This window comes from Actinia tenebrosa, unplaced genomic scaffold (genome assembly GCF_029948245.1).
Source record: "Actinia tenebrosa isolate PJP-AT-01 unplaced genomic scaffold, QUT_ActTen_1.0 PGA_scaffold4__44_contigs__length_22323623, whole genome shotgun sequence".
NCBI lineage: Eukaryota > Metazoa > Cnidaria > Anthozoa > Actiniaria > Actiniidae > Actinia > Actinia tenebrosa.
In genome coordinates this window covers 8,486,689-8,508,928 of record NW_028292581.1, presented here as the reverse complement: position 1 = coordinate 8,508,928, position 22,240 = coordinate 8,486,689, and the positions used below count along the sequence as shown (strand labels likewise).

At 38.1% G+C, this 22,240-nt stretch overlaps 3 protein-coding genes across 5 annotated transcripts; all 3 read right to left on the bottom strand.

Annotated features, from left to right (window-relative positions):
• Positions 1-1,199: 1,199 nt before the first annotated feature.
• Positions 1,200-12,493, bottom strand: LOC148906966 (uncharacterized). 3 transcript variants are annotated; one of them, XM_089036250.1, is made up of 7 exons: positions 12,354-12,493; positions 5,562-5,688; positions 4,063-4,409; positions 3,581-3,725; positions 3,046-3,309; positions 2,063-2,139; positions 1,200-1,547 (listed from the first exon to the last, which is right to left on the bottom strand). In XM_089036250.1, the coding sequence occupies exons 2-7, from the start codon at positions 5,647-5,649 to the stop codon at positions 1,281-1,283; spliced, it is 1,188 nt and encodes a 395-aa protein (XP_088892376.1). In that variant the 5' UTR covers positions 5,650-5,688; positions 12,354-12,493; the 3' UTR covers positions 1,200-1,280. The 3 variants fall into 3 exon arrangements, with proteins under 3 accessions (XP_088892376.1, XP_088892378.1, XP_088892377.1); XM_089036252.1 differs by having other exon boundaries at positions 2,069-2,139; XM_089036251.1 differs by lacking the exon at positions 12,354-12,493 and adding an exon at positions 6,020-6,265.
• A 4,478-nt stretch (positions 12,494-16,971) lies between these two features.
• On the bottom strand, positions 16,972-18,782 carry LOC148906965 (cell adhesion molecule DSCAML1-like). Its single transcript, XM_089036255.1, has 4 exons — positions 18,526-18,782; positions 18,271-18,341; positions 17,918-18,137; positions 16,972-17,766 (listed from the first exon to the last, which is right to left on the bottom strand). Exons 1-4 carry the CDS (start codon positions 18,773-18,775, stop codon positions 17,369-17,371), a joined length of 939 nt encoding a protein of 312 aa, XP_088892381.1. The 5' UTR covers positions 18,776-18,782; the 3' UTR covers positions 16,972-17,368.
• A 609-nt stretch (positions 18,783-19,391) lies between these two features.
• On the bottom strand, positions 19,392-21,650 carry LOC148906964 (uncharacterized). Its single transcript, XM_089036490.1, has 5 exons — positions 21,500-21,650; positions 21,157-21,417; positions 20,783-21,076; positions 20,073-20,413; positions 19,392-19,547 (listed from the first exon to the last, which is right to left on the bottom strand). The coding sequence occupies exons 1-5, from the start codon at positions 21,645-21,647 to the stop codon at positions 19,392-19,394; spliced, it is 1,200 nt and encodes a 399-aa protein (XP_088892616.1). The 5' UTR covers positions 21,648-21,650.
• Between the last annotated feature and the right edge of the window lie 590 nt (positions 21,651-22,240).

Sequence of the window (22,240 nt, the reverse complement as noted above, 5' to 3'; positions counted from 1 at the left end):
AGTTACTGCGCCACCGCTGTGCGTTATGCTGGTAATTAGCTACACAACACAGTGCGCACCCCGCCACCCATATTTTGGTGTCGTTCCGGATATAAAGCCGATTCGGTGATATCTTTCACCTGATTCGCCTCTCAAATGCGCCACACCCGTTTAATTTCCTAACTTCTCTTGAATTGTTCGTCTTCTACTCGACCCTCCGGTCCTATTAGTATCTTTTTCACTCCATTTCCTGATGGCTTCTCTTCGCTTTAAAGTCAGTTTAACCTTCCCCGAGAAGAGTCTTCAAATAGAAACTCTCTTACTACTTCCCTACGCAATTTACCGGGATGTCCATCGGTTTCAATCCATAACTTCTTAACGTTTGGCGTCTTTAATTATCTTGTACGCACCTAAATACTACGGTAACCACGGTAATGCAACCTCGTAGAACAGCATGTCTATTCCTACCAATGCTCCCGGGCGTTGTGTTTTCGTTTAAGACAAACAGGTCCTTCTTACCAGACGCCCTGATAGGATTGCGCCCCTTTTCTATCATCCACTCGCCGTCTAAATACTTTATGAACGTTAGCTCCAACCGGTAGTTACCTTCAGGGTATTAAGTTAATTATTCTTTCTGCTCTTTCTTTTGTCATCGTCTCGTCCGTATCTCCCTCCATAAATGTTGTGAAGGCAAAGTCCGCATCCAGGCGATCCAACACCTGAGTTCGCAGTCGGCGCACAGTTTTATTTCGAATGCTTGTGATGGTGTCCATCTATATCTAAGGAATATTTTAACCTCCGTTTGGCGGTACCCAACACAGCAGCAGTAAGGACTTGTCGCGCGGCTGCCGACGGATCGCGCAAGACCCCCTGTAGGGCCTTAACCTAACTCCGAAACCCCAGGGGGGGCTGGGGTTTTTTCGATATGTCAATTTTTCAAATGCCGGCGCTCCGCGAGTCCCCCTTACTGCTGCTTCATGTCCTTGCGTTTGCATTTGCGTTTTTAAACCTGCATGTTGAAAGCATTTAACGTGCGAATATTGCTTGCGCTTGCGTTTTTGCCTTTGTATTTGAAATGCTCATACCAATTCGTGTGAACAAGACTTAACGAGAGAAAGTGGAAAATGCATAGTCTTGAATGCTGTAAGCTACTTACTATAAAAAAAACTATAGTATAACTTACTATAAAAAAACCTTTAGTATGAATATCTTTATGCTATATTACTAATTTGTGTTTGAACGACAATTGATTTCGTACCAACTTCGGGAAATTTTTACGGTTCATAATCTAATTTTATTTTCTAAAAGTGCCGTCGCGAAAAATAAAGCGATAGTAGTTTGATCTCACCATCCTCCATTGTTCTCACTCTTCGCTCATTATTTGGTCGACCAGTGTATTTTCCATTATAGACTGCTATAGTGATGACGTAAGTTGTATACTTGATCAGTTTCGTCAGGGTAAATGTTGTAACATTACCCACGTCAATTGTCTTGTTCTTTCCTCCTTCTGGTCTGTAGGTTATGTTGTATCCCATGAGTTGACCGTTGATCTTATCAGGTTGTGATATCTTCAATTTCATCCAAATTTTAAAAAGACACAAATAAAATAAAAAGTGGAAAGTAGAGTTTAAAAAATCCAAGTATAAACTTTAAGGAGTAACACTCTGGGCTATACACTTATATGTACAATTTTACATGATCTTTTATTATATTGTTTTAGGCTTTTTGCTCAAACAAATTGCGCGTGAAAGAGCTGAGAGCCAAGCAAATAATGGATTTTTAAATTTGACAGTGTAAAGGCCGGTTTAGACGATACGATTTTCGCCTACAGCTATCGTATACAGCAAGCTCGCGCCATGCTACAACTCGAGTCGTAGCGTGTAAATCAAGCCTACAACTCGACTACGACAGACTCGAACGTGTTGTATACGATAGTTGTAGGCGAAAATCGTACCATCTAAGCCGGCCCTAAGGGGTTTATGATATCCTCAATGAAATTACTCGTTTCTGATTAAACAAGAGGAGAACAATGAAATCGTTAATTGTACTCTGTAGAATACACTATATAAAATAATTGCATTACGTTTACCGCCCATTCCAATTGTATTGTCTTCGAAGAGGTTGGACGCGCAACTTTGTATGTTGGTGCAATCTCAGGCTCTATGGTAGAAAAACAAATAAATGATAAATGCGTTTTATAATTAGTCGCAAGACAATGGATTCGGATGGTATACATAGTATATACCACGAGTCACGCATTTGCTAGTATATATACGAGTCAGTTAAAGCGTTTACTAGTACGTTCACTCTTCACCAAGAAAATACAAAAGACGTTAGGGATTCCACGGTGTGTCACGAGAAAACATTAAATTACTATTTTAGGCCACACTGTTGAAAATTACTTAATTCTTCTAGACCATTTCAATCATGAAATTCAACATCGTACTGATACGAAGAAATTATGATATACCACCGAATAAACAATGGCTTTGCTACACTCTGATTGGCTGTATTTAGTTTTGATGTTGGAATGCGTGGAAGAAATGGGAAGATTATTTCTCCGAAGACAAAGTTCCCTCTTATAAGAACCCAGACAATGCGTCTTTATGTCAAGCTCAAGTAGACCTATTACAATTTTTTGGGTGTCGTTAATATTTATGGGTGGCATTGGTGGTATGGGTTACGTAGTGGTCTAACGCTCGCCTCTCCACCACTGTGGTCCGGGTTCGAGCCCTGCTGGCCCAGATTGGATCACATGTGATTTGAGTTTGTTTGATGTGTTGTTCTCTCCCTTGCCACGTGGGTTTTCTCCAGGATCTCCGGTTTCCTCCCTCCGTAAAAAGCAACATGTGAGTTGAGTGTTGTATAATGTAAATATAGAATGTAGTGGTAGTGCGTGTGGAGGGAACTTCACGGAATAGCCCCGTTTGGGGAGTTGTGGTTGTAAAGTATAAGTATAATACAGTTTCATCAAATTTCCAAACCTAGACTCAATGGTTAGAAAAATAATTTGCATAATGATCCACAGTATTTACAAAGAAGTAAAAAGGTGTATTATTGAGCTACCTGCTACTAAAGTTCTAATCTTTTTCACCTCACTCCATGTTGATCCATTTTGGGTTTCTGCTCCCACTGATACATGGTATACAGTGTATGGCTTTAGATTGGCCCAGATATAGCTTCTAGTTTTATTGCTCTGCATTATTGTTGTCACATTACTTCCAACCTTCACCTTAAAAGCTGTGATAGGGTTTGTGGCGGAACAAGTCTTTATCGTCCATTCTATCCGTATTGACCTTTCAAAAGATTTGACTGTGATAGATGGCGGCACTATCATGAAATGAAAAGAAAGTCAAACTTAAAAAATGTTTAGCTGTGGTCAATTATATCACGACCTGATTAGTAATAGATAGGCAGAAGCCTTGCTTGCTCTTGGCGGCTCAATGCCCACGGACACCGCATGTGAATAAAGTTTAATTAAGCAAGGGCACTAACTAGTTTTCCGTTCATTTGTTTCATTATTTAAAAAGAAAACCAGCACTCTTTCTCTTTATAATATAGTTGCTTCTTCAAATCAAACGAACAATTCCTTTAGGCATACCTTGTATTTTAGTGGATACGTAAACATTCATTCGCATTGTCTTAGCAGTTTTATAATCCAGTGGTATAAATCTTATGTACCGGGCCGTGATGGGTGTTTTGAAATCATGTCGTACCACCTTGTCTGTGTCGGTGTTTCCGTCGACCTAAAAAGAGATTAAGATCATCAAACAATCTGTATTATGCTGATGCGGGTTCTTTCTTTCTTCTCTTTTCTTTTTCTTTTTTCTTTTTAGTTAAATGGTACGGAATAACCTGGCCACTGTCCTGTGCAGACTCAGCTTAAAGCAGCTTTCAGACTCCTACATCATGTTAACAATGATCATACCTCATCTTCATATCTTATCCAACTTGATTTGTTATTGTAAAATTGAATTTGTAACTTATGATTATTATCCAGTCATTGCTTAACATCATGACATGTACTTGAATAATAAACAGTATTCCTAAAATCAGGGTTCTCTTCTAGTAACTTGTTATTACCTTGTGTGCACCGTTGTCGTCTTCATAACTGATCCAGTTTGACGAGTCATCTGAGTAGTTCATCTTGTAACTTATCACCCACTCATTTTTTACTTCCTTATGATCTTCGTTATCTTTATCACCACCATTTCCTTGTGTTGCTACAGCAGTAATAACACGTGTAGCACCAAGGTCAATCTGTAGGTAATCATCAGGATTATTATTATCTTTTGGTGACCATCCATATTTACCGTACAGCTTGGCTTTATGAGGTTCATAGCGATAATCAAACCATGATGAGGCTGTGTAACTGCTGTCAGGTATATTTAGATTCCTCTCCTTTCCAACAAGTGATTTTCCCAAACACCCTAGTTAAGGCAAAACTACATTATAATATATATATGATAATTTTGATATGCTTGTTTGTATGTACGAAAGGATCAGAATTTCTGCATATCACTGTATAAACTATGGCCGCCTCCAATATATATACAAGTATATCAAAAGCATATCAAAAATTATGGTACGTGCTATTTACAACTAGGAGCAGAACTGCGAATACAAACAGTTCTGCTCCTATTATTGTAAATAGCATAGTTTTGTACTGAAGAAGGCCGATTACGCCGAAACGTCTACAAGAATAAAATCCATTTGACCAGCAAGTTGCAGCAAGTAGTTCGTGGATGTCTTTCACTTAATTCTTCTTATTGGCATCAGCGTTGTGTATCTTTTCCTTATCTTTTCCTACTCGCTAGTGGCTTGGTTGTTGGCAGTACGACTACTTTTTATACAATTTATATCTATATATATAATAATATATATATAGTATGATTTAGAAGTCTTCCAGATCAACTTACGTTTTATTATATTAAATTTACATTTTGCGATCAAATAGCCGAGTCTAATTAGTATTGTACAAAAGAAAATGCATCGCGTATACATTGTCCTCCATTTTTGAATGCATTGGATAATCATAACAAAGAATACAGAAATGAGCTATGTAATAAGGGTTTGCATCCCATCACACTTCAGTCAGCAGGGGCGAATATTACTCGATAAGAATATAGCTGGAAATGATTCAAAATTCGTGACTACTAGTAGTTGTTTTAGGAGGAATGAATTTTCAAATTTCGAATACCAAACAAAATTAAAAGCGGTTGAATATTAGTGTTTTCGCAGTGGCATTTCTACAGACAAGCCATCAGTCGACTAAAATGTAATCTGGATTTAGAAGCTGATCTTAAATTTGTGGAGGTAGGAAAACTTCACAGAAACCCAAGGACGAAGAAAACCCTAGAAAGAGAATGCAATTTGACTCCCTTACGACACCGAGTTTTCAATCGAATGTTACACATTCTAATATTGAAGCGGAGAAAAAATGCCAAAATTCAGGGGTGGGTCCTGTGCGCGAGTAAAAATTTGGAACCTTATTTTCGGGCACTAAGTGTCCAAAGCATATGTGAACACCTTTTTATTAGTGATAGGCAAACTAATTTTAATAAGTAACACTTCTAATTTACCTGGGTATTTCTCCCATTGCTCCTTAGATACCTTTATGAATATGGCAAAAGAGCATACCATTAACCAGAAAACCATTCGTCCATCCATTTTAAAATCAGAGAGTTACTGCAATGACAGGAGCATAGGCTACGAAGAAAAATCGAAACAGCTCAGTCATGAGACAGTTCTAAATAAAATGTGAGATTTTCACCATGCGATAAAGCTCCAAATCCAACAAGCTTCCGTGGGTTACTTCTTTAAGAAACAAGCTTTCAATTGATGTAAACATTTCTTTGGGCAAACAAATATTTGTTACGCGACGGGTCATTCAAATCTTCAATTTTTGACCTTTCGAAGTCATACGCCATAACTTCCCATCACTCACAAAATCAAAATATCTCGCCTGGCTAATCTCTTATTCTTACATACTATTTTACCCTTACAGGCCAAAAAATACACTTGTTATAGCATTTCTTACCTTTTTAAGGCGAAAATGTGGTCTATTAACCTCGGTATTATTTCGTTATAATGGTATCACAAGTCTTGACCATTATCTGTCAGTTGATAACTTCCGTTTACTATCCAATATGTCAAACGGTCCAGCGCTTACTAAACGGCGTTTAAAACCCTTGTCGAACAGTCAAGATTGTTTTCCTTTTCATCTAAAGTTCTACGATATCATAATATATCAATACGATTTCAAAATTTATGGTACAGCTGAATTTCCGTATCGAATTTAGAGTACGTAAACAAATGGCCTGGATTATATGCTAATCAGGTAGACTACGACTTTCTAGGGTAGGGACGGTATGTCCCATTTGCCTTTCTCTGACATCCCAGCGCTTACTAAAAGTTATTTAAAGCCTCTGATTGACTGTTACATCGGTCGATGTTGTTAATATGCTTTTCTAAGAACGAGTTGGGTGTTCGGCTTATATTGTCAAAGTCATAGTTCATGATCTGCAAAATAATATAATTTGAATTAGTTACAGAAACTGTGTACACAGGAAGCCCAATTGGCGGCGGCGAAGGAATTGGGAAGGGGGGGGGGGGGGGGAGGTTTAGCTATGGAATGATGATGATGATTATTATTATTATTATCATCATAAACAAACAATAAGACAGGTTGAATAAATAATTACCTTTTACAGCTGCAATTGCCAATTAACTCCATAAGCAAATCAACATATTGCCGTTTTCTTGTTCCCTTGATTGAAGAGGTATCCTGCTCATAAAAAGTGCATATTTCTTGAAGCATTGCTATGGAGAACTTTGAAAGCTTCGAGCTTGTAGCTAGTCCGCATAGATTGTGAGCTTCAAACATGATGGGATGACCGAGTCCGATTTCCTTAATTATGTTGTGTGCAAGATCTTCAAACTCTTCCTCGTCGAGCCTTGCCTCCTCATCTTCCTCCATCTCGTCTTCTAAGTCCACGTCATCCACTTTAATCTCCCTTCTTTTCTTAGCAAGACGTGAGAAAAAACTTTTTATCTGCTTTGGTGTGAGGTACTCATTTGAATTAAACATAAAAGAACCATCAAGGTTTCTTGCCTTTCTCATAGAATTAGATACGGTATTAGCATCCACTTTGTGCCCTGTCTGCTCTCCAAGATCGAACATCTTGGTAAGATAGTCTTTTTGAGCTTTGTTCAAGCGTTTCCTTTGGACAGTGGATGACTTCAATGCCCAGCCTTTTGATAGAGCATCGCCATATGGCAATGTGCGGGAGGTACTTGGTTCTTCAAGTGGCTGGTTCTCCAATGACGCATTTCCTTGGTCAAGTTTTACGGCGTATGACAGCATCGCCTTGTCTAGAAGTGTTTCGCGTTCCAGTACATATTTATGCTTACCGACGTCAAGATGGCGTTGAAGAGATGAAAAACGCTGGAACGATTTAATGCAGCCTTCGTCGGGACATGGAAACAGCTTTGTCGTTTGCTCTTCATCTTCTGAGCTGGAGCTTTCAGCATCCGTATGCGTAGGCTGGGTCTCGATACTTTTAGATTTCGCTGCTGGTCTCTTTCTTGCAGTTACCTCTGTAAATGACGTTTAGTTTTGGCAAAAGAATACTTTTTGGCAGGCTAAATGCACTCCATTTCAAGGTCTTACCCTCGCCAATGCCATACTCTCTCCATACTTTCATGCCATTCTTATTGTAGGAGATGTTGTTAATGAAGCTAACTCCATCCCATTTCAAAGGCACTAAATTTGGGACTGAAGGCGGGTCGCATAGCATAGCTCTTACTCCATTGACACCACTCAATGATTCGATGGCTATTTTCATCTGTTCTGCAGTTTCGACATCTTTTCCAGAGTTCAAGTATGCCTTGATGTGGTTCTTTATGGTGGCAGCTTTTCGGTCACATGACCCTTTACCGCCCTGAGGGTCTAAAAAATCGACCCTTAATTTAACTTTGTGTTTTTTGACTATTTCTTTCATGGACAGTAAGTTAAATGCGCTGTGGTAACAGCCGGCATTGTCCTGCCTTAGAAATACTTCCTCGAGCTCAGGCCTTTCAGTTTTCAGTTGCCCCACAACATCATCAATGATAGCCATTACTGAATAGCTGTCCTGGGTACAGCTTTTGAAAACATGTACGAATGTCAACATTTCCAACTGACCTTCTCTTTTTGTTGTACTGCAATGTGCCAAGAAATACCTTTCTTTCCATACCAATCAGATTGGCTTTCACGGTATTTCCTTGGGAGAAACTTCATAGCCCAGTCTAATACTACAAGTACTGAGGTTGGACCCAGACTCTGCAGAACGTTCAATCGGGCTTCATCTTGATTGATAGCACGCAGCAGGTGGGCTTTCCAGGCTTGGATATTTTTCTTCGATTGGGTGATGACATACATCATCTCTTTCTTCTCTTCATTGTCAATGGCCAGATCCTCCAAAGCCGAATGAACTTCATCAAACACAGATGGAATCAGCTCACACCGGTCACATTTTAGGTCGTGGTGATGGTCACATTTAGTGGTGAAATCCGAATCACTTTCATGACTGAGAGCGTGCGCTCTACAGTGGTCGGGGACTCGTGAGCTTTTTGACACATGAACCTGCAAATATCAAAGATTTGATGTTATCATTTTAACGTCAACCAAAATCCTGGACCCGCCTATGATTTACATACCTTGTAATCACTTTTCAAATAGCGCTTTGCAATTTTCAATTTATTGATTTGATTCTTTGCCCAGGAATGACCTTTTCCGTACTCATCTCCAAGCTTTTGGACTACTTCCTCCATTTCATCAAAGGCTTGAGCACCATCGGCAGAAAAATAGTCAAGTCCTTGTTGTGACTTCCTTACGGAAGCACTACATACACTCAACACTCTACATAAACTGCTACGGCTCATTGGTTCAAAACAGGTTTCTTGACAATAGGTAGTGTATTGCTGCACCACCTGTTCAAGTATTAATGTCCTTACAACATTTGGGACTGTGATCTTTGTATTGCTAGATAACTTCAATGTCTTTTCTCCAAACGGAAAATCCTGGATCACTTGACCACTTGTGATAAAAGTCAAAAAGTGGTCAAGTTTCTCAGTTGACACATAAATACAGGGGCTCTTTGTAATGGTTACGGGAGTACCTCTTCCATGAAGCAATGCGTGGTGGCGGGCCGCATTAAACCTTTATCTGGAGAGACCGGGAATCCAGTTTTTCAACGCTGAATAGGGCATCTTATCTGCCATTATCGACAAGATCTGCCTTCTTGTGCTCCAATGACTTGCGTTATTGAAACATTCAACAAGAGCCTCCATCAGTGATTTATCAACGTTCTCATCCTTTTGCCCAGATGACTGTAATACACTGAACAACGTTTCTGAGCTTTCAGGCGCAATTTCTTCTAAAGCTGCAAAGACAACCTGCTTTGCTTTACGCGAATAGCGTCGCTTAGTTCTTTGCGAAGCTTCATCCCATGGTGTAGTCAGCTGGTTTCTAATAGGACTTATGTCCCTTGCGGCTAAAAATGAATTTAGCAGTTCTCTTGACATTGGCTCTGAGTTGTCTTTGTCCTCCGTTTCTGTTAATAGCGAGCGTTCATAGGCTGTGCATGGTGTTTCAGGTATAGTAGTATTTGGTGGGCTCTGAAAAGCTGGACATTGTGCGCTGGCTTTAAAGGTTACCTCATCGTCTTCCTGTAAAGTAAATGTTCTAAATGTTAAAGTTTGTGTGAGTAGGAGGGGATTGATTTTTTAAAATTTGTGTAGCTTTTCTTGTCGTTTGGGTGGGCTTCCTGTGCCATGGCATCAGTTTCATAAGATGAATAAGAAAAATTCTAAATAGCTAAAGCGTAAGTACCTGCATATGAAATATATCTTAAGCGTGTAGTCTTGATACTGATAAACTAATATGAAGAATGACGACTGATCCGTAAAATACCGCACTTGTAAATAATTACTTCAAGCACCTTCAAATGGCCTCACTTCTTTACCTGACAGTATGTACGTGTAAATGATAATCGCATGACAAATTGTCTTACCAAGGTCAACTCTTTCATCTGTTCACCCACAGCTATGACATCTGACTTTGAGGAATCTTTACTTTCCATTGTTTTAATCAGATATCGGCATTTCTTGCAAATGCCTGAAGTAATATCGATGTATATATTAACGTAAAGAGACAGTACTGAGTAACTTATAAACAGTCACTAGTTATATATGTTCTTTGAAAAAAACTTACCTGATCCAGGAGCGACAAACACGCCAGTATTGCATAATATAATAGATGATTCTTGCTTGCCTAAACCTCGATCACCTTTAGGCCAGGTTGCTTTACCCTTTCCATGGTCTGAAATCTCCTGCGGAACTCTACATCTTGTACCTCCTCCTCTGGTCCAGCTTATCCCAAGCGTCGCGCGATGATAAGGGCAGATGGTCATCGATTTGATGCTCTCCTTCGACTTATCATACAATGCTACTCTAGACAATATCAGATCTATCTCATTTTCAGGACCTGAAAATCTCAGGGTGGACAAGTGCCTTGCGATATCTTTTGTACAGGACAGCAATGGTACAATTTGGGTTTGGCGCTTTCGATCTTTGGCATCAAAACCACAAGAAGTACCGACGATAGACCTAAACGAACAACACGCAGCTTCCATTTTCTTTACAACATCTGCACTAAACCATCGCTAATTAATAACTGCGGTTTTCGATAGTCAATGAACACAATCTGGAACTTGTTTTTTTTCCCCTGCTGCCTTCAATCAAAAAAAGTCAGGCGGTACCTTTTATGTTCTTCACTGATGGCAGTAAAAAGCAATTTCACAAGCTGTTGAAATGTTTGAGTTCGTAGATTATCTAAAACTGATTTCATCTTTGTTTATCTTTCGATCGCGATATGTAATACCCAACTCAATTGTAAATGCATGTCACATCATTAATCGATCTTTTTGTCGTTGTTTATCTACTGTTTGTATATTATTTAATTTCTTTTTCCTCGTGTTGGGAAGTCAGAGAAAGGCAAATGGGACATAACGTCCCTACCCTAGAAAGTCGTAGTCTACCTGATTAGCATATAATCCAGGCCATTTGTTTACGTACTCTAAATTCGATACGGAAATTCAGCTGTACCATAAATTTTGAAATCGTATTGATATATTATGATATCGTAGAACTTTAGATGAAAAGGAAAACAATCTTGACTGTTCGACAAGGGTTTTAAACGCCGTTTAGTAAGCGCTGGACCGTTTGACATATTGGATAGTAAACGGAAGTTATCAACTGACAGATAATGGTCAAGACTTGTGATACCATTATAACGAAATAATACCGAGGTTAATAGACCACATTTTCGCCTTAAAAAGGTAAGAAATGCTATAACAAGTGTATTTTTTGGCCTGTAAGGGTAAAATAGTATGTAAGAATAAGAGATTAGCCAGGCGAGATATTTTGATTTTGTGAGTGATGGGAAGTTATGGCGTATGACTTCGAAAGGTCAAAAATTGAAGATTTGAATGACCCGTCGCGTAACAAATATTTGTTTGCCCAAAGAAATGTTTACATCAATTGAAAGCTTGTTTCTTAAAGAAGTAACCCTCGGAAGCTTGTTGGATTTGGAGCTTTATCGCATGGTGAAAATCGATTTTGTTTGGGGGATATCGTCAATCACCTAGAATCACGAGTCTTAAAACTAAGATTATTTATGTCACAAAAAGTAACTCAAGTAACCGGATATATTTAGATAGCATAGAACACGGTTTTAGGGGTTTTAAGTTGATTAGAATCGATTTTTGTACTGAACTCGCTCGGTAAACTCAACGCAAATTTTGGCCGCTAAAATGGCGATTTCGGGAGGACTTTTTAAAACGGCATTTTCTCAAAAATAAAAATATTTTTTCCTTAAAAAACTATGCAGTGCATTTTGTGATATAATAAAGTATATCTGGACAAAATTTGAGCAAAATCGATTTTTCAACCGTGGCCGCTTCTTGTTCGATTTTTACTGACATGCTCTCTTAATACTAAACAAAAAGCAAAGGGGTCTTAGTTAAAGGAAACATTGTATCTGGTCAGGTCTGGCATGAGAATGAGAATGAGAATGAGAACAAAATCAAAATGCATCCCGACTTTTTAAAAGTCCAATAATCACATACATTAGCTTTAGAGCGGTTGAGTAAAGGTAAATCAAAACGGAAAAGACGTACCTAGAACTCTTTTGTAAAATATTTCAACTATAAGAGTGACTGCACATTATCGTGGAATTTCCTTTGTTAGATCAGGTTTGGATGAGCATGTTACCACGAGTAAAAGATCGGTTGATACGACCATACACTTTAGAAAGGCACTTCAACACTTACCTCTATACTGATTACTCTGAAACAAACGACTTTATTATCAGTATATGACGACTTTATCTTCTTTTGCAGTTTTCCCACAAAGCTTTGAGACAAAGTAACAAGCCAAGACCTCCGCTATTTCAAGAAAGGTTTGTGTTGATACATGCCCCGAGGAAGTGATCTGTCGAGCTACTACATCAGTAGCTCAACGCATGTATCTGTCAAGTGTCTTAGCTGCGTTATTAGTCGGGCTATCTTTGGTAGGCCGACTCTAGGTTTACCTTTTCTATCTTCACGTCGCGAATGTGGCATGAAAACGAGGCAACCACGTGATTAAATGACATCATAAACCTAAGAGACACGCCACAGGGTTTAGGAAACAATATCATGCTTTCTTCGTTTCAATTTACCTTCCATTAGCGACCACTGGTTTCCTAGAATTTGACACTTATGGCGAGTACCTTTCCTTCTGTGGTGCTCCTAGTACATAAACAGGCACACGCCGTTCGCGGTAAACCCACACTAAAAGTTGTCGAGCGTCAGTTTCGAAACGGGTCGTTCAGCGAACTCAAAAGCAAAACTATGTACTTAAACGAAATTTAAATGAACTCAAATCTACCGAAATTATCAGAGGTTATTCAGAGGGACTTTGGGGAAAAAACAAATAGTAACTCTTTAGTAATCAGGGGCTTTGCTGGCTACTCTGAAGATCAGAGAGACAGAGAAAATATCTCCACCGCCAACAACGATATGGGCGCCATATTGGAATTCTTCAACTTATTAGATAAACAGCGAAGAAGCCTTGCACTTATAGAGTGCAGACAATATAACCGTGAAACTTTAGTAATGCTAAATATTGCAATTTTATGCAAATTCTATTGTTTTCTATTGTTTAATTAGCACTATTTTGTACTATTTAGTAATTAGTGTTTCACGGATTAATTGTTTGCACTCTACTAGCGATAAGTTTGCTATGTATTATTTTGTTTTCGTTTATAATGTTGAATAGTATGTGATTTGTTCAAATGAGCATCATAACAAGCGTGTTAATAGCTGTTTTGTACATATACGTGGCTTTGTTTGTACACCAGTTCATAATAACAACAAAGACTATGATAGATTCTATAGAAAATTACTGTGATGAATGGTACCTTAGGGGATTTTTTTGTAATTTTATGAGCACATATTTTCCCCCAATCATTTACAGAATACAGAATACACCTACATTCAATCGATCATCAGTTTTGACTGCCAAATAAATTTCTATCCATGGATGCTATCATCCACAATACATATACTAGTTATTCTCCCACATGCCGCCCGACTACACACTCTTAGAGTGTCTAGTTAGTAGTATATTACCATGCTAACAATACACGCGATTATGCATATTTATAAGATATGGACATCGCGTACAATTTCGGGTCATTTCCGGTGATTTTGCTCATTTACATACTATATCACGGAACGGCTGTCACATTTCATGCTCATTAACCTCAAGGAAATACAAAGAATAGGGAAGAATTCGTACTTTCCACTCTCGATCGCAATCACGGGTAAGCGTCAAGAAAAAATGTAGCAACGGAAAATAAGAGTAATACAACGATAGTTTAGTGTGCTTTAATCTTGCCTCTTAGCTCTTGGTCGATCCAGCGATTTTCTTTGAGTGAATACTGTGTCAAAATGGCGTCCTTTTGAATGGAAAGTACGACAATGCCATTAAGAAACGCCATAGTATAGTATGTCTTCGTAAATGCGCTTCTGAAAAATGTAGCACCGGAAATTAGATGTACATTCACTGCCTTGAATGAATCCTGCATTTGTTTCTTTCTTCTTTGAATGTGACATGCGATTTTTAAAGTATTTGTTCAGTCACTGACACTGTGGAGGCTGGTTTTGAGATTAGAAGCCCAGAATCGCTCGAGATTTGCGTCAAATTTACAATCGTTTCATCATTCTTCGTCCGCTATATTGAGTAGCCAGGTTCCTCGTTGGCTTGGAAACAACGCTCTTAGTCACCAGTTTCTATTGAAGACGCACTTTTTTAAACCGAGCGAACCCCGTTTTGAGGTTTGGAGTCAAGGAAGGAAACCGCGCGAGGCTTGGGACCAAAATTGTTCGCGGGAAATCTTGAAAGTTGTTGTTGGCGCGGATAGTCATGGCATATTTAATGGAGGACGAAAAATGATGAAATCGTTTATACAAGCTCAAGGACTAAGGCGATTCTGGACTTGTAAAACCATAACGCAACTATAAGGCGGTCATGACCTATACTAGTTTTGAGTGCAATTGTACGCCATGAAATGCATGAAAATGGGTAGCTGTTCACAGGAGTGGACTGCGGTATACTCGCGTGTGTGGGGAAACTTTTTACAACGCGTCATGTAGGGTAGGGGGCTGGAGAGGTCAGAACCAGTTGTTCGGCGTCGTAGATGAAAGTGACACAAAAGGGAGTGTTCACGTTAATATATGTATAGCAATGCATGATGGGATATCTATTGTTATGTAAATACTCGCTATTATATTCTTAGCACTTAGGCCCCGTCCACACTATGCCTGATAAATTTGAATCCGAATTTTTATTTATTCGGTTAGGCCTACCGTGCACACTAGTCCGGGCGAATCCGGAACAATTCTTCACCGAAAACGGTTTTTTTTTCGAATACGGTCTCCAGAGTGGAACAATTTGAAAACGCCGGCTAACCGTATTAGTGTGGACGGAGAACATTTTGTATCCGAATTTTTTCGGATACGATGACGTCATGATTGTCATGGGAACATGGCGGGAAGGCTGAAAATTCTCTGCGGGCTCAATTTCAGCTTCGATGCACGTGCTCAGATGTGCAATGAAGCGTAAAGTGTGGACGCAAAACATTTTATTCGTTTTCATGTGTGGACGGAAAACTTTTTTTTCGGTTTCGGTGTGAAAATTTCGGATTCAAATTCATCCGGCATAGTGTGGACGGGGCCTTAGAATAGTAGCACTCTTACCGAAAGCAAAACGCTGGTAGAAAACATGTAGACCAGGCTATCGTTTGTCGCTTTGGCGACCTGCAAGTTTTAAAACATTAAAAAATCGATAGCAGCTTTCCTTTCACTTTTACTTAGAAACATTAATACTATACAAGAAGCAATTAATTAATGAAGCAAAGGGGTCTCTAGTAAAGAAAGCACTGTTTCTGAACAGGTCTGGCATGAGAAAAAGAACACAATCAAAATGTATTCTGACTTATCCATTTGGGTATTGTCAATTAAACTAATTGCATTATGGTTAAAATTTCATTGCTAAGATCAAGCTACGATTTTAAAATTGATAGAAAACAATAACGAGAGCGAACATGCAATTTCAACATTTTGTAAAAAAATTCCAAAAAAATTCTTCGTTATCTCTTTTTAACTTTGACAGCTGAATACAGTATATATGAGAGTATATTTACCATGTGATGTTTTCATTATTATTCTTTTGCTTGGATAGTTATTAAAGATGTGAATTATTTTTCTTCAAGCAAATTTTTCTCGGAAAGAAATTCGAACACTTGACATTCTGTTTGATAGTCAGACGCATAAGCATCTGAGCTGTCACAATCAAATTCCACTTCGAGAGGATATCGAACAGCCGTCCGTCCTCACCAACAAGAGGTCTAGTAGCTCAGTTGGTTAGAGCGTCCATTTTGTTTGGTTGCAGTATTAATAGCCTTATTGGTTATTTTATCAACCAAAATGAATCTGTTAATAGCAACCATCCTTATATTGGTCATTTCATCAACCAACAAAAACAAAAATGAATCTGGTAATAACGACCATCTTGATATTGGTCATTTTATCAACCAAATGTAGTTTGTTTTTACCAAAATAAAATTTGGTAATAACGACCATCTTGTTATTGGTCATTTTATCAACCAATAACAAATTAGTCAATTTTTGAAATTATAACCATAAAAGATTGGTTGATGTGATCAATTATTATTCAGAAAGACACTTCGACACTTACCTCAATGACTCTCAGTCTTAAACGAAGGGCTTTATTTTCTCTTGCAGGTTTCCTACAAAACTTTGAGCTAAACCTGAACCTGAGAGAACTCCACTTTTTCAAGATCAGAAAAGGTTTGTTTCAATGCTTCGATAATGCAGTAGCGAACGAAAGCTGGATTTTCATTGCTCCCTAAGCCCGGTCCCTAAGTACAGTACCACTTTTGTAAGGTTAGGCTGAGTGCTAGTTTTTTAATCCAATTATGCAGCTCGTTCCAAGCGGTGCTACCTGGCTCCAATTCTTCTGTCAACCTTTCCTAAGACTAAGCTAGTCTAATCTGTTTTAAAATAGTATATTGTCAGCCAATGAATTTTCCTATAAAATGTTTGGCAAGCATCAATGAAATTTATGACATGTATATACTGTGAAAGGTATGACAAGTATATACATTTGAAAGTGTTTACAAAATATTGAGCTTAAATACTTAAAGCTGTCCTTATGGCGAAAGGTTAAAACCCGTTTTTCTGCCCTGTCATATGCTATGAAATGTATAACAAGTATATACTATGCTGAAATGTATGGCAAGTATATCACAGCATATACTTATACCTTTCATAGTATATACTTGTCATATATTACGTAGTATATATTATATTTGTTATTCTTGGGATGACTTAATGACTTTTTGATAGTGATTTTGTCTCGTATTGGGACTATAATTCTTTTTGGTATGCTCAATGCCAGACTTTGTAGTCTGATTTACAAAATAAAATGGATCTACTTCAATTTGTATACGACTGCAAACCCAGTGAGGAAACAATGTATATCGTAAATATTGGGGTTTAAAAACCACATGTACATTCACTTACAGTGCTACAATCAGGCCGTTTCCATTATGGTGTCATTTTACTATCACAACCAAAAGGATGTGCAAATTTTCTTTTTTTGTTCAAATTTGTATTTCCTCGTGAGAATGGTAAGACAATCGCTGCTAATTAATTGAACAAAGGAAAGTATTCAAGGCCGAATTCTGGTAGTGGTAAAATGACACCATAATGCAAGAGTCCTATTGAGCTACTAGCTTGGGAATGAAAAAAACAAACAAAAAAACAAACAAACACACAAGCAGCTGCAGCTCTAAACACATTGAAAATATAAATATCTTACGCCGATATTCGAGTAGGATTTCTCCAACTGCATGAGGTCCTTCCTTGATTGTAGTCGCCCTAACATTGTATGACAGCATGCCCCTCCTTGCCGTATTAATGATACAGAGATCATTTGCACCGTTTACGTTCACGATGGTTTTGTTTGAAGTATCCTTGTTGTAGTAATATACAATGGTGTACTTCCTGATTATGCCATTCGGGTCACGTGGTCTATTCCATGTGATTAAGACACGTGATGTAGTTGAATCTTTTGAAGGTATCAAAGTGGCCATGACATTAGCTGGAGCTGAGGGGGCTATTTAAATTTAAAAAGGGAGATATTCAAGAATATGCTATATCCCAAAGATTGTGAATTGGAAAAAAAAAAGAAAGAAAGAAAAAAAAAAAGAAAATGAAAATGAATAGAAAGAAAGAAAGAAAGAAGTTAAAATTTCGAGTAATCTCACCGTCCTCCATTGTTCTCACTCTTCGCTCTGTACTTGGTGAACCAATGTACTTTGTGTTTCTGACTGCTATAGTGATGACGTAAGTTGTATACTTGAGTAGTGACGTCAGGGTAAAGTTTGTGACATCCCCTACGTCAATTATATTGGTCTTTCCTCCTCGTGGTGCATAAGTTATCCTGTATCCCTTTATCGGTCCGTTAACCAATTCTTGCCTCTCAAGCTTCAATAGATTTTAGGAAATACTTAAAACATTTATTACATGCAATAAATATGGTAAATATGCTAAACATAAATATGGTAACTATTAATTAAAATTAAAAAGAAAAAAAGGAACACACAGCTCAATTATTTACCTTCCATTTAAGTAAAACTGTAAGAGATGAAGTTGCTTCAGTGGTATTCAAGAAAGGAATCGCATCTGGTTCTAAATAAAATATTATTCAATTAGTAGCGGCCATTTTAAACTATTCTTAAATTCAAATTTCTTTCACAATAACAAATATTTCTCTTTCTAATGCATTCCAATTATCAATTGAAAAGTACTATGTAAACCTGTTTGAACTGGGCATGGTATCTTCACTAATGGAAAATCATATTATATTTCGCACCTGCAATAGCAGTTCTGATTGTTGTGACGTTGCTCCATACTCCATACCCTACTTGCTTGATGGCCTTTATTGAGACATTGTATTCAGTGTATGGCTTTAAGTCGGTCACATTATAACTGAGGTCATCGCCAATGACTTTATGGGTTCTGTTTCCTACTTTCACTAGGTATCCAGTGATATGGTCAGTAGGACTGCATTTTTTATAGGTCCACGTTAATGTTATTGAACGTTTGTTAGGAACGAATCCCATGCGAGGTGGTTCTGGTTGAAAAAATTGTGCTTAATTATTTCCGGCATAAGAGATAATATAATTTGTTTTTATTAGGAACATTTAAAGAATCCTAGTCAACTATAATGCACTGCGCGCCGGAAACAAGGAAATGCTAAGCAAAACGCCATTTTCTCTGCCAGGCAAAATGGTGGTTTCGTAGTCGAAGTTTGGGAATCCAGTTCCATAGATCTTGTTATTCCTGCTAGATGTATTGCCATCATGTGATAATGATGCGCATTTCTATGTAAAGCTTTTCGCGAATTTTGAGAAATTTTTGCAAAGAAGGTAGATTTCGAAAGTTGTGACGTCTAATAGTTGGACGAGCGAAAAATCATAATTCCACAAAGAGAATATCTGAAAATGTTTGCCTAGGTGTTGTGGAATGAAAGGAAGGAAGAATTGGGAATTTGAGGACATTGGAATATTTGATTTTCAAAAATTTCGCCTCACCAATGTTTGGAAGAGCTTCGAAAACGACGTAGGTGAACGGTGTAAACAATAATATATAGGGGCAACAATTCGTTCTTTTTAATTGTATGTTTTCTTTTGAGTTTTTGAGTCATTTTAGTTTATAGCCAAATAAGTAAATATTTCGTTATAACAACACACCTTGGTTATTAACGTAAACGTTGACCCTCATTGTTTTCCAATTATGATATTCCACTGGTACAAATCTAATGTACCTGGCCAGCTGAGGGTTTGTAAGATCATGACGTACTACACTGTTAGAGTCGGTGTTTCTATTGAAGAGCTAAAAAATATAATAATAGACGACGCAAATCCTTCTTTATACAGTCACGACCTAGAAACCTTACAGTTAATAGTAAAATTGTTTGCCTATCCGGGATTCCGAAAACAATACCTTCGCGGGCTAGATTTAATATTGACCAGAATAGCCTTAAGGCAGTTAGTATAGCTAGCAGCTCCTGAGCATCCTGGAGGCGTGCAAGTCAACAACGGTGTAGGGAATAACAAGTTAGTTGATTGCGCTGTGTGGCCGCTTCGTCCTGATTTCAATCTGGATGTTTGACAATAAAATATCTTACGCGGTGACAAAATACATAATAATGAATTAGTTGTTTCCCTATTTTGGCGAAGCACCATTCGGCTCATTAATTAGTTTTGATTATATTTATATATCAATGCAGATGTGAGAACCCATTTGCTTTACACCTCCAGTCACGTGTGGATTAAAGCAACGTGGATCTGTTATTGTTGGTTGTGGAAGATTCTAATTAACCAACGAAGTATAAATAAATAAACAAAGGGCTCCCACCTTGAAATTTCCAAATTCACCTTTATAAGTATACCACCGCGTTATGTTATTTGGTGCTAAATAAAGCTTGTATTTTGTCACCCATTCATTAGCGATACCATTCCCTTGTGTTGCTACAGCAGTAACTACACGTGGAGTACCGAGGTCAATCTGTAGGTAATCATCAGCGTTCTTATTATCACTTGCTGCCCATCCATACCTACCATTCAGCTTGGCATTATGAGGTTTGTATCGAACATCATCTTTGAAGTCTGACCTTTTAAAATATGATGAGGCTGTGTAACTGCTGTCTGATAGTTTCAGATTTTTCTCCTTTCCAACAAGAGATTGCTCTGGACACCCTAGTGCAACCAGTAAACATAAGACATTCATAAGAACAAAATAAGGTACTGATCGTAGCCTAGTTGCATACACCATTTCCCATTTCCCATTTAACCTTTCTTTGTTTCTATGTTTTAGTATCGTAATGTATAGGGCTACACTTTAATAAGGGTTTTTTTCCCCTTTGACGTGCACCTTCTTAAAATGAGACTTAATTTCATTCCCCGATCCATAAAATTAACTCAAAAAAGATCGAATCGTCTTGTCTATTATCATGAGATGTCAACATATAACATTTTGCTCGTCTGAATAATGGCGCTAACTGATCAAGGTTAAATTGAATGAATTAAACTTAATACCTATCAGAGGATTTACACAAATGTTTTTACCATACTCAATGTCTTTCCCAGCTGCATAAGGTCCTTCCTTGACTGTAGTCTCACTTATTTTGTATGATAGTATTCCATTCTTTGTAACATTGATGCTGTAGGTGAGATCAGCTGATCCACTGATAGTGACTGTATTGCTATTGGATGTAGCCTGGTTATAGTAGTATACGATGGTGTACTTCCTGATGATGCCATTCAGATCACGTGGTCTTTCCCACGTGATAACAGCACGTGGTCCAAAGGAGCCTTGGGCAGGTATTAAGGCACCAGTGACATTCATTGGAGCAGAGGGGGCTTAAAACAGAAAAGTATAGAATTTTCAAATAATGCTGTATTTTTGGGTTAGGCAACCTCACTTCAAGACAATATTTTACCATCCTCCTTTGTCTTAATCTTTGTTGTCTCGCTCCATGATCCATTTACACGTTGTGTTTTTGCTAGCAACCTTACGTCATATTCTGTGTGTGGCTCCAGGCCCAGTAAAGCGTACTGCCTATCACTGCCGCTTACGTGAAGATCTTTACTTCCATTTTTAATGACGAACCCAGTAATGGGGCCTGTTAGATTGCACTGTTTGATTGTCCAGCTTAATTGGATTGACCTTTGTTGAGGGATTGCTGACACTACTGGTACTTCTGCAAAGCATGAGACAGTATACCATTCAAAATGAAAACACTCAGCTGCAATTAATTTGTAGCGTACCTAAAATTTATATACCTTGATAAGTCACACTTATGTCAACTCGCATCGTCTTGTGACCATTGTATGTTACTGGGACAAACCTGATGCACCTTGCTGTTATCGGGTTTTGACTAAGATCGTGATCAAGGTCCAACTTCATTAGAATCATCATTAGAACCACCATCAGTCCACTAGAATCATCATCAGACAGTTATCATACTGACACAAATCACTCACTAACAATCATGCATCCGCTTTGTATATATCCCGTAAATTTTTAAAATGAAACTCAAACTTTACCTTATTTTCTTCCTAACTTGTCCACTTTGTAAGGTTATTGGAGTGATGAATTTTATACTTTGATACCTATTCATCAGAGAAGCCATTTCCTTGTGTTGCTAGAGCAGTAATAACAAGTGTAGTACCGAGGTCAATCTGCAGGTAATCATCAGGATTATTATTATCTCTTGCTGCCCATCCATATGAACCATTCAGCTTGGCGTTGTAAGGTGCGTATCGAACATCGCCTGAGATGCTTGAGTTTTTATGATATGATGATGCTGTATAACTGCTATCTGGTATATTCAGATCGTCCTTTCTTCAAGTGATTGCTCTACACAACTTTGCATATCACTGTGACTAATCTGCATAGAGCAAAAACACTTGAACTGTGAAATAGAATCAATCTAGTTACTAACAAATAGTCGCTATTTAGATACTTATAGTCGTTATCACTGAGCCAGAACAGTTTATGACACAACAAGGAATACACAAGAG

What these genes read in the sequence shown, in the direction of transcription:
- LOC148906966 (XM_089036250.1), bottom strand. Translation starts at nt 5,649, where the DNA reads ATGGATGGACGAATGGTTTTCTGGTTAATGGTATGCTCTTTTGCCATA. An exon ending in GCAATGGGAGAAATACCCAG is followed by an intron (nt 4,410 to 5,561) that starts GTAAATTAGAAG and finishes TGCCTTAACTAG; the next exon opens with GGTGTTTGGGAAAATCACTT. An exon ending in GATTAGAACTTTAGTAGCAG is followed by an intron (nt 2,140 to 3,045) that starts GTAGCTCAATAA and finishes TTTCTACCATAG; the next exon opens with AGCCTGAGATTGCACCAACA.
- LOC148906965 (XM_089036255.1), bottom strand. Translation starts at nt 18,775, where the DNA reads ATGGGATTCGTTCCTAACAAACGTTCAATAACATTAACGTGGACCTAT. An exon ending in AATCAGAACTGCTATTGCAG is followed by an intron (nt 18,342 to 18,525) that starts GTGCGAAATATA and finishes TATTTTATTTAG; the next exon opens with AACCAGATGCGATTCCTTTC. An exon ending in CAGTTTTACTTAAATGGAAG is followed by an intron (nt 18,138 to 18,270) that starts GTAAATAATTGA and finishes AATCTATTGAAG; the next exon opens with CTTGAGAGGCAAGAATTGGT.
- LOC148906964 (XM_089036490.1), bottom strand. Translation starts at nt 21,647, where the DNA reads ATGGTGGTTCTAATGATGATTCTAATGAAGTTGGACCTTGATCACGAT. An exon ending in CATAAGTGTGACTTATCAAG is followed by an intron (nt 21,418 to 21,499) that starts GTATATAAATTT and finishes CATGCTTTGCAG; the next exon opens with AAGTACCAGTAGTGTCAGCA. An exon ending in GTGAATTTGGAAATTTCAAG is followed by an intron (nt 19,548 to 20,072) that starts GTGGGAGCCCTT and finishes TATATTTTTTAG; the next exon opens with CTCTTCAATAGAAACACCGA.